The 16,221-nt window shown below is 37.6% G+C and overlaps 1 protein-coding gene across 3 annotated transcripts in view; it reads right to left on the bottom strand.

Moving 5' to 3' along the window:
* SCLT1 (sodium channel and clathrin linker 1) overlaps window positions 1-16,221 on the bottom strand; it is a 223,806-nt gene that overhangs the window by 160,478 nt on the left and 47,107 nt on the right. For all 3 annotated transcript variants that reach the window (XM_043486393.1, XM_043486394.1, XM_043486392.1), the window contains exon 6: window positions 1,736-1,874. In XM_043486393.1, coding sequence (XP_043342328.1) covers window positions 1,736-1,874 — 139 coding nt within the window. The remainder of the gene's footprint in view (window positions 1-1,735; window positions 1,875-16,221) is intronic.

The following is a 16,221-nucleotide window of genomic DNA, read 5'->3' as shown; positions in this document are numbered from 1 at the left end:
CTGCTTGAACTGTCACTCAGTTAACATTTCACATTTATATACAAAGTACATTGCAGATATTGTGGCAAAATTTGTCTTTCACAAACTTTCAATTTTGACTGCTCAAAGCTGGACCTCACCAAACTTACTAGGAAGTAATAACTCAAAATGTAGCAAAAAGGACCATCTTCAGAGAAATAATATGGGACCAAGCAAGATGAAGATGGAGAAAGGCAAAGACAGGAAGATAGGAAAAAGGGGTGAGGAATGAGAACAAATGTGACTAAAAAAAAAAACAAAATTGAGCGTTAGAAATTATAGCAACAAAAGTACTACAGAGAGATGCTTTTTAGAAGTAGAATTCGTCTTTTCTGTTTGTTGAAACTACAAATCTTGTCTAATTCTGCACTCTGCTTTCTTTTATAAATTAAATTTTTAAAAACTTATTGATGTGTGGCTGACAATCACTGCCTATATTTAAGGTGTACAAGTGAGGGTTCTTTTACATGTGTCTGTCACAGTATTTTTTAAGAGTAACAAGAGATGCACATTCTGCTACAGTATTTAATGTCTGGTTAGAAAGCAGTTTGAAGTCTAAATTAATTATCATTTACTTATTTATATGTGAACATTAGTGGGCTTCCCAGGTGGCACTAGTGGTAAAGAACCCGTTGCCAATGCAGGAGACATAAGAGACATGGGTTCAATCCCTGGGTGGGGAAGATTCCCTGAAGGAGGGCATGGCAACTCAGTCTAGTATTCTTGCCTGGACAGTCCCATGGACAGGGGAGCCTGGTGGGCTACAGCTTGCAAGAGTCAGAGAGGACTGAAGCGATTTAGCATGCATGCATGCATGAACATTAATAAATTCTTCCTGAAATACTAGGCTAAAACAGAGCAAAGAACATGCTTTCCTCATTATTTTTTTCCCTCTATTACTTTTCAAATTCCTTCCCTTTATACATTAAAAAGAATTCAGTGCTACATAACGCTCCTTAACAAGGTATATATAGCCTATCTAATTAACAAATGATATCACTTTTGAAAGCCATGAATTTCAAAATCAAATTTCCAAGGAATAAAAGACAATTCAACTTTTTACAGATAACTATAAAATCAAAACTTTAATAATGAATTTCTAATCCCCATTTATAAAAGTGAAGAAACTGAGGAACACAGGAAGGTATAAAAATGGGATTCAAATCCATAAAAGATACAAGATACCTGGCATACAAAATTATAAATTACAATAACATTCTCTTATATATAACCAAAAAAATTACAATGCTAAAAACAGGATATAAACAATATAGCTTCCCAAATATTTCGATAACCATAAAGGGAGAATAAAGGAGGAAAAGCATAATTCTAAAACAAGTGTAAGTTTAGAAAAATATAATTCTATAATCTTTGAAAACTGAAGAAAATGGTATCAGAAGAAAATATGGGAAAAAATGTAAATTTAGGCAAGTGGATAATTGATTCTTTTCTTCAAAAATTTTCTTTTGCATTAAAATATTTTACAACACACAAAAAATCATGCCAAAAGAATTAGGATTCAATTAAAATATATACATGGCAACTGTAACATACAGCAAGTGTACATATTACAAGTTTTGCTACCTGTTAACTATTTTGCAAACTGTAGAAAATCATCATGCTAACAATTTCAATATTCTATTATCATTCATAAATAATGACTGATCACAGATTTTTAGAAATTCTGTTTATTCAGGATAATACATATATCACCCACCTGATTGGCCAGTTTTAGTTGTTCTTGAAGATTCCTGACTGTTTCGTCATCTGTATATATCTCATTTCCCATCTCTGTGCCAAAGGGAAGGGCCTCCAATTGTTTTTCAGCAACACCATCTTTGAATTCATTGCGCAACCTTTGGAACAAACAGTGAACACAGCAATAATTTAATTTTAGTAACAGTAGTTGTTGTTTCAGGGTCAACTAAATCAACATTTGGATCAAAAATCACTATTTACACAAAAATCATTTTTAAGTCATCCCCTAAATGTAGAAGTATTTAAAAATCATTAAATAATGAGTCACAAGAAAAAATACATCAAAATTTTGAATGAGTTAAATTGATGAATTCAAAGATACATAATTCAGTTTGTCCTAGGAAGATTTTAATTTTTCAAAAAGATAAAATTCTGAAATTATACCTTATTCATTGATAAAATAAGTCATTCAGAAAAAATTTAAATAACTTCATCTAGTTAATGAAATGGAAAGGGGACTATAGAATTATTTGTTAATTTCTTCACTGTGTTTCACAAAACCCATTTGATTTCTGACTAGTTCCAGTTTATAAAGAATAGGATAAAATTCTTGATGGTTATGAAATCAAGACTAGAGGCTTTACTTGCCAGCACTTTCTTAAATAAGCTTGATGGTAATTTTGAAAGTCTTAAATTCAACTTTAATCTTATATTAAATATTTCATAAATGACAAATATTTCATAAATTTATTTCATAAATTACAAAATATTCATTAAATTTTGATAATTTAAAATTACCAAAAAATTAGATATATAATATACACACAGAAGGGAAAATGGTTTTTAACATCAGAAAAACTTGAAAATATTGAATTTGTATAATTATAACCAGAAAACATCATTCATACTAAACATATCTCAAGGTAAAAATTTCTCAAAGGAATTGTATCCATCCCTATAGAATAATCTAAACAGAATTACCTACTAATACTACAATCTCCACTGAAACTAGAAAAATACAATCTGAAATTCAAAAATATGTTTATTGAAAACAAAGTTCATCAAATACAATAAAACTCACAAGGCAATAATCTCAGTTACCAGTGGGGTGAAGGCAGGGGGGAGATGCTAAGTATAGGTGTAGTGGATTATGAGGTACAAATTATTAGATACAAAATAAGCTAAGAAAACATCTTGTACAACACAAGGAATATAGCCCATATTTTATATTAACTATCAATGATGTATGGGGCTTCCCTGGTGGCTCAGCAGTAAAGAATCCACCTGCAGTGAAGGAGATGTGGGTTCAATGCCTGGGTCAGGAAGATCCCCTGGAGAAGGAAATGGCAACCCACTCCAATATTTTTTGTCTAGAAATCTCATGGACAAAGGATCCTAGCGGGCTTATAATCCATGGGGTCACACAAGAGTCAGACATGATTTAGCAACTGAACAACAACAAATAAATGAAGTGCAGGTGGCTCAGTGGTAAAGAATACACCTGCCAAGCAGGAGACGTGGGTTCGATCCCTGGTTCAGGAAGAGCCCTTGGAGAAGGAAGTGGCAACCCACTCCAGTATTCTTGCCTGGAAAATCCCATGCACACAGGAGCCTGGTGGGCTACAGTCCATGGGTTCACAAAACAGTCGGTTACAACTTAGTAACGAGACAATAAATGAAGTATAAACATTGTGAATCACCATATTGTTCATCTGTAACACATAATATGTACAGCAAATATACTTCAATATTAAAAAACAAAACCCTTATTGGTTAAGAGAAAATTTGCTGTTGTTCAGTTGCTAAGTTGTGTCTGACTCTCTGCGACCGCATGGACTGCAGCAAGCCAGGCTTTCTTTCCATTCTTCACTATCTCCCAGTTTGCTCAAATTCATGCCCATTGAGTTGGGGATACTATCTAACCATCTCATCCTGTGCCACCCCCTTCTCCTTTTGCCTTCAATCTTTCCCAGGATCAGGGTCTTTTCCAATGAGTTGGCTCTTCACATCAGGTGGCAAAAGTATTGGAGCTTCAGCTTCAGCTTCAGTCCTTCCAATGAACATTTAGATTTAGAGTTGATTTCCTTTAGGACTGACTGGTTTGATTTCCTTGCAGTATATCCAAACTGCCTGAATGAGAAGCCAGGATCTGTCACTTTGTTAGCTATGTGACCTTGAACAGGTTCCTTAACCTCTTTTGGCCTCAATTTCTTTATCCTAGTTGCCCCCTCCCTGTCTAGGAGACTCTATAAGATCAGCAAGTGGGTCCTAACAGGTTCCTTCCTAACTGTTTCTGTTCTGGGACTCAGAGCAAGTGAGAGTCTGTGTGTGCTCTTTAAGAGTGGAGTTTCTGTTTCCTCTGGCTCTCCAATATTCAAATCCTGCTGGCTTTCAAAGCCACAAGTTTTGAGGGCTTGGCTTCATAGTGCAGGACCCTCAGCTCAGGAGTCTGATGTGTGGCTTGGACCCCCTGCTCTTTGGGGAGAACTTCTGTGCCTGTGATTATCCCCCAGTTTGTGATCACCTACCTGAGGGTGTGCCTACATTATGTCTCTGCCCTCTCCTACCCTTTTTTCCCTTAATCTTCCAGCCACTCTGTGCAGCGTGTGGCATCGAATACAAGCCCCCTGCAGTGGAAGCCTGCCATCTTAACCAGTGGATTGCCAGGGAAGTTCTACCCATCTTGTTTTGGTTCCTTCATTGTATCTTTAGTTGTGAAAATATTTTCTGCTGTATTCAAGTGATTCTCATTGATAGTTGCTCTTCAAACAGTTGTAATTTTACCATGTTGAAACCACAATACTTTTTCACCAACCTAATATTTAATTCTCTCTATATATTTTAGAGACATTATCATCACTTTAGAACAGCTGATATTCATTAGGGTTTTCACACAGTTACCCTTTCCTGTAGTTTTAAGCTTTCATCTGGGATTATTAATATTTTCTTTAGGTAGATTATCCATTTAGGATTTTCTTCAATTTTTCTAAAGATAGTGTTCTCAATTTCTTTTCATCTGACCTTTCTTCTGAAGGATATTTCACTGCGTAAAAAAAACTGTATATTAACAGTTTTTCTTTCAGCACTTTAAAAATATTCCACCGTCAATCTCTTTAACAAGCGGTGTGGGAAAACTGATCAACCACCTGTAAAAGAATGAAACTAGAACACTTTCTAACACCATACACAAAAATAAACTCAAAATGGATTAAAGATCTAAATGTAAGACCAGAAACTATAAAACTCTTAAGAGGAAAACATAGGCAGAACACTCTCTGACATAAATCACAGCAAGACCATCTATAAGCCACCTCCCAGAGTAATGGAAATAAAAACAAAAATAATCAAATGGGATCTAAGATCTAATTAAGCTTAAAAGCTTTTGCACAGTGAAAGAAACTACAAGCTAGGTGAAAAGACAGCCTTCAGAACGGGAGAAAATAAGAGCAAACAAAGCAACTGACAAAGAGTTAATTGCAAAAATATACAAGCAGCTCATATAGCTCAATACCAGAAAAATAAATGACCCAATCAAAAAATGGGCCAAAGAACTAAACAGACATTTCTCCAAAGAAGACATACAGGTGGCTAACAAACACATGAAAAGATGCTCAACATCACTCATTATCAGAGAAATGCAAATCAAAACCACAACGAGGTACCATTACACGCCGGTCAGAATGGCTGCCATCAAAAAGTCTACAAACAATAAATGCTGGAGAGGGTGTGGAGAAAAGGGAACCCTCTTACACTGTTGGTGGGAATGCAAACTAGTACACCCACTATGGAGAACAGCGTGGAGATTCCTTAAAAAAACTGGAAATACAACTGCCATATGACCCAGCAATCCTACTGCTGGGCATACACACTGAAGAAACCAGAATTGAAAGAGACACATGCACCCCAATGTTCATTGCAGCACTGTTTACTAGCTAGGACATGGAGGCAACCTAGATGTCCATCAGCAGATGGACAAGGAATGGATAAGGAAGAATGGATAAGGAAGCTGTAGTACATATACACGATGGAATATTACTTACCTATAAAAAAGAATGCATTTGAATCAGTTTTAATGAGGTGGATGAAACTGGAGCCTTTTATACAGAGTGAAGTCAGAAAGAAAAGCACCAATACAGTATATTAATGCATATATATGGAATTTAGAAAGACGGTAACAACAACCCTAAATGCAAGACAGCAAAAGAGACACAGATGTAAGGAACAGACTTTTGGACTCCATGGGAGAAGGTAAGGGTGGGACGGTGTAAGACAATAGCATTGAAACATGTATATTACCATATGTAAAATAGATGACCAGTGCAAATTTGATGCATGAAGCAGGGAACCTAAAGCTGCTGCTCTGGGACAACGCAGAGGGATGGGGTGGGGAGGGTGGAGGGAGGAGGGGTTCAGGATGGTGGGACACGTGCACGCACGGCGCTGCATGTCGATGTATGGTAGGAACCACCACAATATTGTAAAGTAGTTAGCCTGCAATTAAAATAAACATATTAATTAAAAGAAATATTCCACTGTCTGTGTTCCAGTACTTTTGTTGAGAAGTCAGTTAATATGTTATTGCTGCTACTGTGAAGATAATCTCTACCTGCTTTGATTTTTTTTTAATCTTTGGTTTTCTATTACTTCATAATAATGTACCTAGGTATAGTACTTTTGTATTATCCTGCTCATGATGCATGGTGTGTCTTTAATCTGTGGATTGTTGTCTCTCTGTCTTCTCTGGAACTCAAGTTATACAAATTTTAGTTCTTTTCACTATATCCCATATGTCTCTTAGTTTTTGTTTTGCATTTTCTGTCCCCTTCTCTCTCTTCTGAATATTGTTTTCATTCTGAATATTTTCTTCTGACTTGGGTTACATTCCATTAACTCTTCAGTAATGTTTCATTTTCATTAACTGCATTTTTTTTTTCAGTTCTACAATCTCTATTTGGTCCTTTAAGAGTTCTTAATTCTCTTACAGAAATTCTCAAAACTGTGTCTTATCTCATTTAACATAATTCATAGTTATTTAAAGACCAAACCTGTGAGTCTGTTTCTGTTGCATACTGTTTTTTATGATTTTTTTCTGTTACTGTTACTAGCTCTTTTTCACCAGATATGAGCCAGACATCACCAAAAATTACAGAGACACTTTGAGGCCTAGCAATGATGTTATTTTTCTCTTAAAGACTTCCTTTTCTTTTTTTTTTTTCAGGTGGAGAGGGATATTATCAATCCCTGATTATGCTGTGCCAACATCAAAGCTTCAGAAAATTCAGAGTCATATTTCAGCTCTTTTTGGGAGTAGTTCATTTTGAGGGAATCACCCTTAACTTCAAAGCCTGGATGTTCCTGAGCCACCCACCCTCAAGTCTGATGGGCCCTGAATTTCACTTTTTATTTCTCTTGCTCCATGAATTTGCTTCAAGCTCTGCTCAGTTTTCAACCTCTTCTCACTTCTAACATGGGGAGATACATCCAGTGAAAAGTAACCCCCAAAAAGATTAATATCCCTCCATTCTTTCTTTTCCAGGTCTTTGCTCTACAATGCTACAGTGACTTCAATTCATTTAAACAGATTTGATTTTTGTCAAATTTTTGTCAAGATCTTCTAGTATTTGTCCAGATTCTCTAGTTTTTCTCAGGAGTCTGATGCCACTACTGCAAACAAAAGTCTCTAATTAACTTGTTTTCAATTAACTAAAAATGTTTTGAGCAGTAGTTTGGGTGCATCTCACTAGTCTGATATGCTGTTGATTTTATGCAGTTTTTAATTTTAATTTTCAATCCCTCTTTATATCAGGAGTTAGGTGAAAATGTAGTTAAGAGAAATTCTTTACACCCACATATTGTTATTTCTAATTTATGATGTGATTTATGCTTAATTTGTATGTATGCATTTATATGATGGACAGGGTTTGCAGTCCATGTTTATGAAAATGTTTTATGGGTCTTGAAAACACAGTATATTCCTGTTGGTTCATATATGAGTAATAGAAGCAGAAAAAAAAAAATATATATATATATAACTCAAACTTGTTCTTTGTATCTTTTATATATCTCTTATTTTTTGCCCTTGTTTTCTTTGAAATTATAATGTAATATATTTATAAATACTAAGTAAATACATGTTATCTAATACTCCAAAGATCTCAGCAGTATAATTGAAAAAATAAAGCCATCTAAGTAACGCAAAGATTTTAAGGAATCTTTTTCAAAGCATTACTTTTTATGTATGGTTAATGAATCTTGAAAATTAGATATTAATAATTTAAGTAAGGGCTTCCCTGGTGGCTCAGTGGTAAAGAATCCACCTGCAATATAGGAGAAGTGGGTTCAATCCTTGGGTCAGGAAGATTCCCTGGAGAAGGAAATGGCAACCCACTCCAGTATTCTTGCCTGGGAAATACTATGACAGAGTTGCCAGTCCATGGCGTCACTAAAGAATCAGACACGACTTAGCAGCTAAACAGCAACAATTTAAGTAAGTTCAACAAACATTTGGGGGCTTCCCAAGGGAATCAGTGGCAAAGAACCTGCATGCCAATGCAGGATATGAGGAGATGCGGTTCAATCCCTAGGTTGGGAAGATCCAAGGAGGAGGAAATGTCAACCCACTCCAGTATTTTGCTGAAAAATCCCATGGACAGAGCCTGGAGGGCTACAGCCCATGGGGTTTCAAAGAGTCGAACGCAAGTGAGCACACACACAGAAAACATTTGAAGAGATATTACGTACAAGACAGTAAGATGGCTCTGGTCCTAGGTGTATTTATTCAAATATACAACCAAGTCAAAATGTAAGAATGGTAGAAAAAAGAAAAAGGAGTAAGTTTCCTTGCATTTGGATGGTTTCACAGTAAGAGGAGAAATGAAATCACATAAAAGTTTGTGAAAATAAATAGTGTTATTAGTAACAGCAGGACCACATTTCTCTGCATAGTTGCTTTGTCTGCAGTCACCATCAACTAGCTGCTCTCTTATTTTCTTGTGCAAACGCTTAAAAAAAAAAAGTCAATCTTATTGGTTCATATTGCAGAACTGTTTTGCTGAGACCACACAGACCATGATTAGGAAGCTGGACAATCAGGAAGCAGCTATGCTGACTGCTGATTCTAGGATCACACCTCTTTAGCTGAGATCCTGGGATCAGGATGTACTGCCAGTGGTAATGCCTTCAGAACACCCTGACTTAGTTTTGACAGAAGCAGTTGCAAGAATTATTGGTGCTAGGGCCACACTACACTTGTTAGATTCTCATCCACAAAAACAGATTGCCAGATACTGCTTTTCCTCCTACTTATCTCCTGATTTAGGTCATTTACATGTGCTTATCATTAGCAGAACCCAATTCACATTCTGAACTAGATTTTGGTTTTTCAGACTCTGCAGTATAAGAAGGTATACTATAATAAAGGAGGGCGGAACAGATGTTACGCCAATCTACTATATCTGCCATAAACTGTTATTATAATTTTACAATGTAATTAAATATGACCTGAAATGAACAGAAGTACAAAAGAGCTGGGTTTTTTCCTATGAAACCTAAGCTGAATATGAAAGGCTCAATAAAGATGAGTTATTAAATAGCTGCTGTTAAATTAGAGGTAGGTAAAATAATTATAAAAAGTCAGAATTATTATCAAATCAGAGGATCAAAAGGAGATCAAAAGGATCTCTAAGTTCTCACTCTTCTTCAAAGAAACTGAAACTGGAAGTTATAAAGAATGAACTATTTTCCATGGTTTATGTGTAAAAGACAACAAAGAACTGTAATCAGTAGTCTTACTCAAAGTAAAGATCTTAGGCATTATATAAAAAATTAAATAAGTGCACATTTATATGAAGTCAAAGTATGCACGTCTTAAGCATTTTGTTGTCTCTTTCAACCTACAGACTGCCTATTAATCTAGAAGGAAAAAGGGCTTGTACTATATTTTGTGCTAGGTACCGCAGGACCAAATTTAAAAAGTAACTTGTTTCTGACTTTGATATGGTGCTTTACATTAAATTACTATGTATCTGTGCCTCTTGAGTTATTTATGTTTTTTATTATTTTTATATCTTACCATTTGCAGTTTAGTTCAAAAGATATTTAAAAAGCATGTAGTATAATCATAAAAATATACAGACAATAAAACTGAAATCCAGTCCCAATCCCTCATTTCACAGATTAAGAAACTGAGTTTTACCTCGTATGTTGCTGGTGGGAATGCAAGTTGATACAGCCACTACAGAAAACAGTATGAAGGTTCTTCAGAAAACTACAAACAGAATTACCATATGATCTATCTATCCCACTCCTGGGAATACGCCTGGACAAAACTCTAATTGGAGAAGATACATGCACCTCTATGTTTATAGCTGCACTCTTTACAATAGACAAAACATGGAAATGACCTAAATGTCCATCAACAGATGAAGGATAAATAAAATGTGGTACCTATATATAATAGAATACTAATTGTAATACATACGAGGTAAAACTCAGTTTCTTAATCTATGAAATGAGGGATTGGGATTGGATCTCAGTTTTACTGTCTGTCTATTTTTATGATCATACTACATGCTTTTTAAATATCTTTTGAACAATACTGCAAGTAGAAAAAGAACTAAATAATGCCATTTGCAGCAACATGGATGCAACTGGAGATTACACTACATGTCAGAACAAGAAAGGCAAATACCGTAAGACATCATTTATATGTGAAATCTAAAATATGGCACAAATGAATCTATCTACAAAGCAGAAACAGACTCACAGACAAAGAGAACAGACTTGTGCGTGCCAAGAGGGCGACAAGCAGGATGTCCTGGGAGTTTTGGGTTGGTAGATGCAAACCACTACATTTAGAATGAATAAACAACAAGATCCTAATGTATGGCACAGGGAACTGTTTGCAATATTCTGTGATAAATCATAATGGAAAAGAATACAAAGAAAGAATGTATGTATGTGTACAACTGAGTCATTCGGTTGTACAGCAGAGACTGCCACAGTACTGTAAATCAACTACACTTCAATTAAAAAAAAAAAAAAAAAGAAACTGAGCTCCAGACAGATTAAAGTACTAATACTAGGAAAATTACCCAGTCAGAAACTGCAGTTCTGAAATTTTAACCAATTATAAATAGGCAAGACCACTTTCTAAATCTTTGAGTTGACAAAGATGAATCAAACAATTCTAACAGTTTGTTTTTGAACTGAATTTGTCATTGATAGTAAGATGCACCATTTCTTTTACACAGTATTAAAAATAAAAATTGCTGCTTATTAATCTGACATGCCATTCCCTACAGCTACATCTCAATTTTGTTGATCTTAAAATAGGGGAGGGAACAGGGACTAGTGTTAGTGAATTTTAGAACTCTATATGAGAGAAGAGAGAGTAAGACAAATACAATCACAAAACATTCTAGACAACTGCCTTGTACAACCCCTCTACATGCCTCCCCTCACCTTACAGACTTTATTCATCCTTAAGTCCAAGCTTCCTGGGTGAAGGTACTGACATCGCCACCGCGGTACAGTGTTTCCTTTGGGAATTAATACAGAACAGCCTGATAATGACAACTGTTGCTTCCCTTCTGCTTCTACAGTGACTCATATATATTCTTTCCAGAAAAAAATGGAATTTTCAAATTCTGAAGTGCCACTGAGTACAGTCCTTCAACAGTACACTCTTCTCTATTTAAAATCCCCGAAGAGCTCCCTACACCATCTGTAGGACAAGTTTAAATTCCTTAACTGAGCATATATTCAGCAGTGGCCACAGGGCTGGAAAAGGTCAGTTTTCATTCCAATTCCGAAGAAAGGCAATGCCAAAGAATGTTCAAACTACTGCACAATTGCACTCATCTCACAAGCTAGCAAAGTAATGCTCAAAATTCTCCAAGCCAGGCTTCAACAGTACCTGAACCGTGAAATTTCCAGATGTTCAAGCCTGATTTAGAAAAGGCAGAGGAACCAGAGATCAAATTGCCAAGACCTGTTGGATCACTGAAACAGTGAGAGAGTTCCAGAAAAAAACATCTACTTCTGCTTTATTGACTATGCCAAAGACTTTGACTGTGTGGATCACAACAAACTGTAGAAAATTCTAAAAGAGATGGGAATACCTGACCACCTGACCTGCCTCCTGAGAAATTGGTATGCAGGTCAAGAAGCAACAGTTAGTACCTGACATCAAACAATAAACGGGTTCCCAAACTGGGAAAGGAGTACCTCAAGGTTGCATATTGTCACCCTGCTTATTTAACTTATATGCAGAGAACATCATACAAAATGCCGGGCTGCATGAAGCACAAGCTGGAATCAAGATTGCTGGGAGAAACATCAATAACCTCAGATATGCAGATGACACCACCCTTGTGGCAGGAAGCAAAGAAGAACTAAAGAGCCTCTTGATGAACATGAAAGAGGAGAGTTAAAAGGTTGGCTTAAAACTCAACATTCAGAAAACTAAGATCACGGCATCTGGTCCCATCACTTCATGGCAAATAGATGGGGAAACAGTGAAGAGACTTTTTTTTTTTGCTCCAGAATCACTGCAAATGGTGACTGCAGCCATGAAATTAAAAGACACTTGGTCCTTGGAAGGAAAGTTATGACCAGTCTAGACAGCATATTAAACAGCAGAGACATTATTACTTTGCCAACAAAGGTCTGTCTAGTCAAAGCTATGGTTTTTCCAGCAGTCATGTTTGGATGTGAGAGTTGGACTATAAAGAAAGCTGAGTGCCGAAGAATTGAGGCTTTTGAACTGTGGTGTTGGAGAAGACTCTTGAGAGTCCCTTGGACTGCAAGGAGATCCAGCCAGTCCATCCTAGAGGAGATCAGTCCTGGGTATTCATTGGAAGGACTGATGCTGAAGCTGAAACTCCAATACTCTGGCCATCTGATGCGAAGAACTGACTCATTTGGAAAGACTGATGCTGAGAAAGATAGAAGGCAGGAGGAGAAGGGGACGACAGAAGATGAGATGGTTGGATGGCATCATCGACTTGATGGACATGAGTTTGAGCAGGCTCCAGGAATTAGTGATGGACAGGGAGGCCTGGTGAGTTACAGTCCCTGGAGTCGCAAAGAGTCGATATGACTGAGTGACTGAACTGAACTGAAATGAGCATGCAAGGTCTTATACTATCTGGTCTCTGCCCACTATTCCAGTCTTGTGCATAATTCCCTATATAAATATGCTGGGATGTGGCCACTGTAAATGATCTGTACTTTAATAAACATACAAATTTCCATTTGATGAACTCCTGCTCATTCTTAAAGGATCTGCTCAAATTTCATCCTCTCACTCAAGCCTTCTCCAACAAGAGTGATGTCATCACCAAGGTTAACTGGATGTGTTATAGTTACATTGTCTGCTGTGCCCACACTTAAGTAATCCTTGACAATAGCCCATGCTCTGGGGAATAGCATAGGGTATTCTTTACATAGAGAAGTTTATAATTAGACTAGAGTTTTGCATATTTCTTAAGGGTAGCCTTATCATAAACTGACTGACATCAAGTGCTCTGACAAATAGAAGTACTGACCATTATTTAAACCAACCAAAGTACCAAGAATGGGTACCTTCAGGATTTGACTAAAGAACAGAGAATCAGCTTTTTGGTTAAAAAAGTAGGAGCAGTAGCTATATGAGAGGGGTGCCACTACTGAGAGGGACCATGCAGTCTGTATGAGACAACTAATAAAAGAAGCATATCCTCAGAGATGGTCCTAATGTTGCCTAATTCTAGTTGTATTCCATGATCCTCCTTATCATGCATTCTCACTTACTTAGAATGAGTTGTTTCTGTTTCTTGAAGCAAAAAGAGCCAAATGTATTCCCATATGTAGGTGCTTATAATCCTAATATTTGCAATCATCCATCCCAAAATATTATTTGAACATTTAATACATATCAAGCATTTTCAATGTTTGGTATACTGTGGTAAACAGAATAGACAAAGGCTGCTGCTCATGAAGGATACATTTTAGTAGAAAAATGACAGGCAAATAAATAATTTCAGGTAGTAATAGGTATCACAAATTAAACTGGGTAATAGAAAAATAGAAGTTGGGAGGAAAGAGCACTGCTGGATAACGTGGTCAAGGAATGCCTTCCTGACTGATGAGAAGGAGACAGTCCTGTGTACGTCTGGAGAAGAACACTCCAGGCAGAAGAATTACTGATAGGCGAAAGGGCTTCCAGTAGAAACTGGTTTGCCAGTTTTAGGCTTCCCTGATAGCTCAGCTGGTAAAGAATCCACCTGCAATAATGCAGGAGACCCCGGCTCAATTCCTGGGTCGGGAAGATCTGCTGGAGAAGGGACAGGCTACCCACTCCAGTATTCTTGGGCTTCCCTTGTGGCTCAGCTGGTAAAGACTCCATCTGCAATGCGGCAGACCTGGGTTCGATCCCTGGGTTGGGAAGATCCCCTGGCGAAGGGAAAGGCTACCCACTCCAGTATTCTGGTCTGGAGAATTCCATGGGCTATATAGTCCATGGGGTCACAAACAGTCAGACACGACTGAGCGACTTTCACATTCACGTGCCAGTTTTAAGGAAGCCAGTAAGATTACCAGTGTGACTGGAGACTAGTAATTATGGGGGGTGTGGTAAGAGACATATATATACATAAATATACAAACAAAGACTTATCATAAACAGAGACATATACAGAAATTAGGATACCTCTGAGTTTATATGAGAGGTATACCTCTGAGATTATAGAAAGAAAAATATTAAACTTTAAGTAAAAAGGATGGTTTTCCTCACAGTATATAGACATAAATTAGCACCAGAAGAGCAGTGTTTACCATGTAATCCCAGAGATATCTTCTCTTTCATTGGAAAACAGAGCAAATGTATTCATCTTCTGCTATTAGATAAATAAAGTTTTTGAGTACAGAATAACATTTTTGGACAAGTACTGAAAAACAGTGGCTTCCTTTTTTTTTAAATAAATATACACAAGAACTCTTTCCTCTCAAATTTCAAATATGTAACATCTAGAACTTTGTGTTCATAGGCTATTATCAACACATACTAATGATATACTTCTCAACCTGGGGATCTGGCAAAGAGACTGGGAATGCCCAGGGAATCTAATTTGGAAAGACAGTGGGATTTGATAACAGAACTTCCACAGGACTGAGGGAAGCAGAAACCCTTGGAGGGCACAAACAAAATCTTGTGCATACCAGGACCCAGGGGAAAGGAGCAGCGACCCCACAAGAGACAGAGCAAGACTTGCCTGTGAGTGTCTGAGGGTCTCTGGGAGAGATGTGGGTCAGCAGTGGCTTGCTGTGGTGATAGGGGCAGTGGCAGCAGCAGTCCTGAAAGGTGCTGAAGGTCCTGAAATTCTTTTGGAGGCTCTGCCAGTAGCCTTACCAGTAGCCTTACCGGGCTTCCCTTGTGGCTCAGCTGGTAAAGACTCCATCTGCAATGCGGCAGACCTGGGTTCGATCCCTGGGTTAGGAGGATCCTCTGGAGAAGGGAAAGGCTACCCACTCCAGTATTCTGGACTGGAGAATTCCATGGATTGTATAGTCCATGGGGTCGCAAAGGGTCGGACATGACTCAGCGACTTTCACTTTCACGCTAGTAGCCTTATCACAGAGTGTGCAACACTAAGACTGAGTCACCTCAGGCCAAACAAGTAACAGGGAAGAAGCACAGCCTGCGCATCAACAGACATTTGAATTAAAGATTTACTGAGCATGGCTCTGCCCACCAGCACGAGACCCAGTTTTCCCCACAGCCAGTCCCTCTCATCAGGAAGCAAGATTTATAATCTCACAGCCAAAAGAATGAAAATCACAATCACAGAAAGCTAACCAAAATGATCACATGGGTCTCAGCTTTAACTCAAGCAAGCTATGAGTCACATCTTGCAGGGCTACTGAAGATGGATGGGTCATGGCCACATGACAAAATGTGGCCCACTGGAGAAGGGAATGGCAAGCCACTTCAGTATTCTTGTTGTGAACTCGATGAACACAATCAAAAGGCAAAAAGATATGACACCAGAAGATGAGCCCCCAAGGTCAGCAGGTGTCCAAAGGCTACTGGGGAAGAGCAGAGGAACAGTTCCAGAAAGAATGAAGAGGTTGACCTAAGCAGAAATGTTGCTCAGATGTGGATGAGTCTGGTGGTAAAAGTAAAAGTCCAAAGCTGTAAAGAACAATACTACACAGGAACCTGGAATGCTAGGTCCGTAAATCAAGGTAAATTGGAAGTGGTCAAACAGGAGATGGCAAGAGTGAACATCTAAATTTTAACAATAAGTGAACTAAAATGGATGGGAATGTGCAAATTTAACTCAGATGACCATATAATTACATTATAACTACCACTGTGGGTAAGAATGCCTTAGAAGAAATGGAGTCGCCCTCAGTCAACAGAAGAGTCTGAAATGCAGTACCTGGGTGCAATCTCAAAAATGACAGAATGATCTCGGTTCATTTCCATTCAGCATCACAGTAACCCAAGTTTATGCTCCAACC

The sequence above is a fragment of the Cervus canadensis genome, chromosome 1 (assembly GCF_019320065.1).
Source record: "Cervus canadensis isolate Bull #8, Minnesota chromosome 1, ASM1932006v1, whole genome shotgun sequence".
Taxonomy (NCBI): Eukaryota; Metazoa; Chordata; class Mammalia; order Artiodactyla; family Cervidae; genus Cervus; species Cervus canadensis.
Note: the sequence above shows the minus strand (reverse complement) of the source record. Positions and strands in the feature narration are given on the sequence as shown.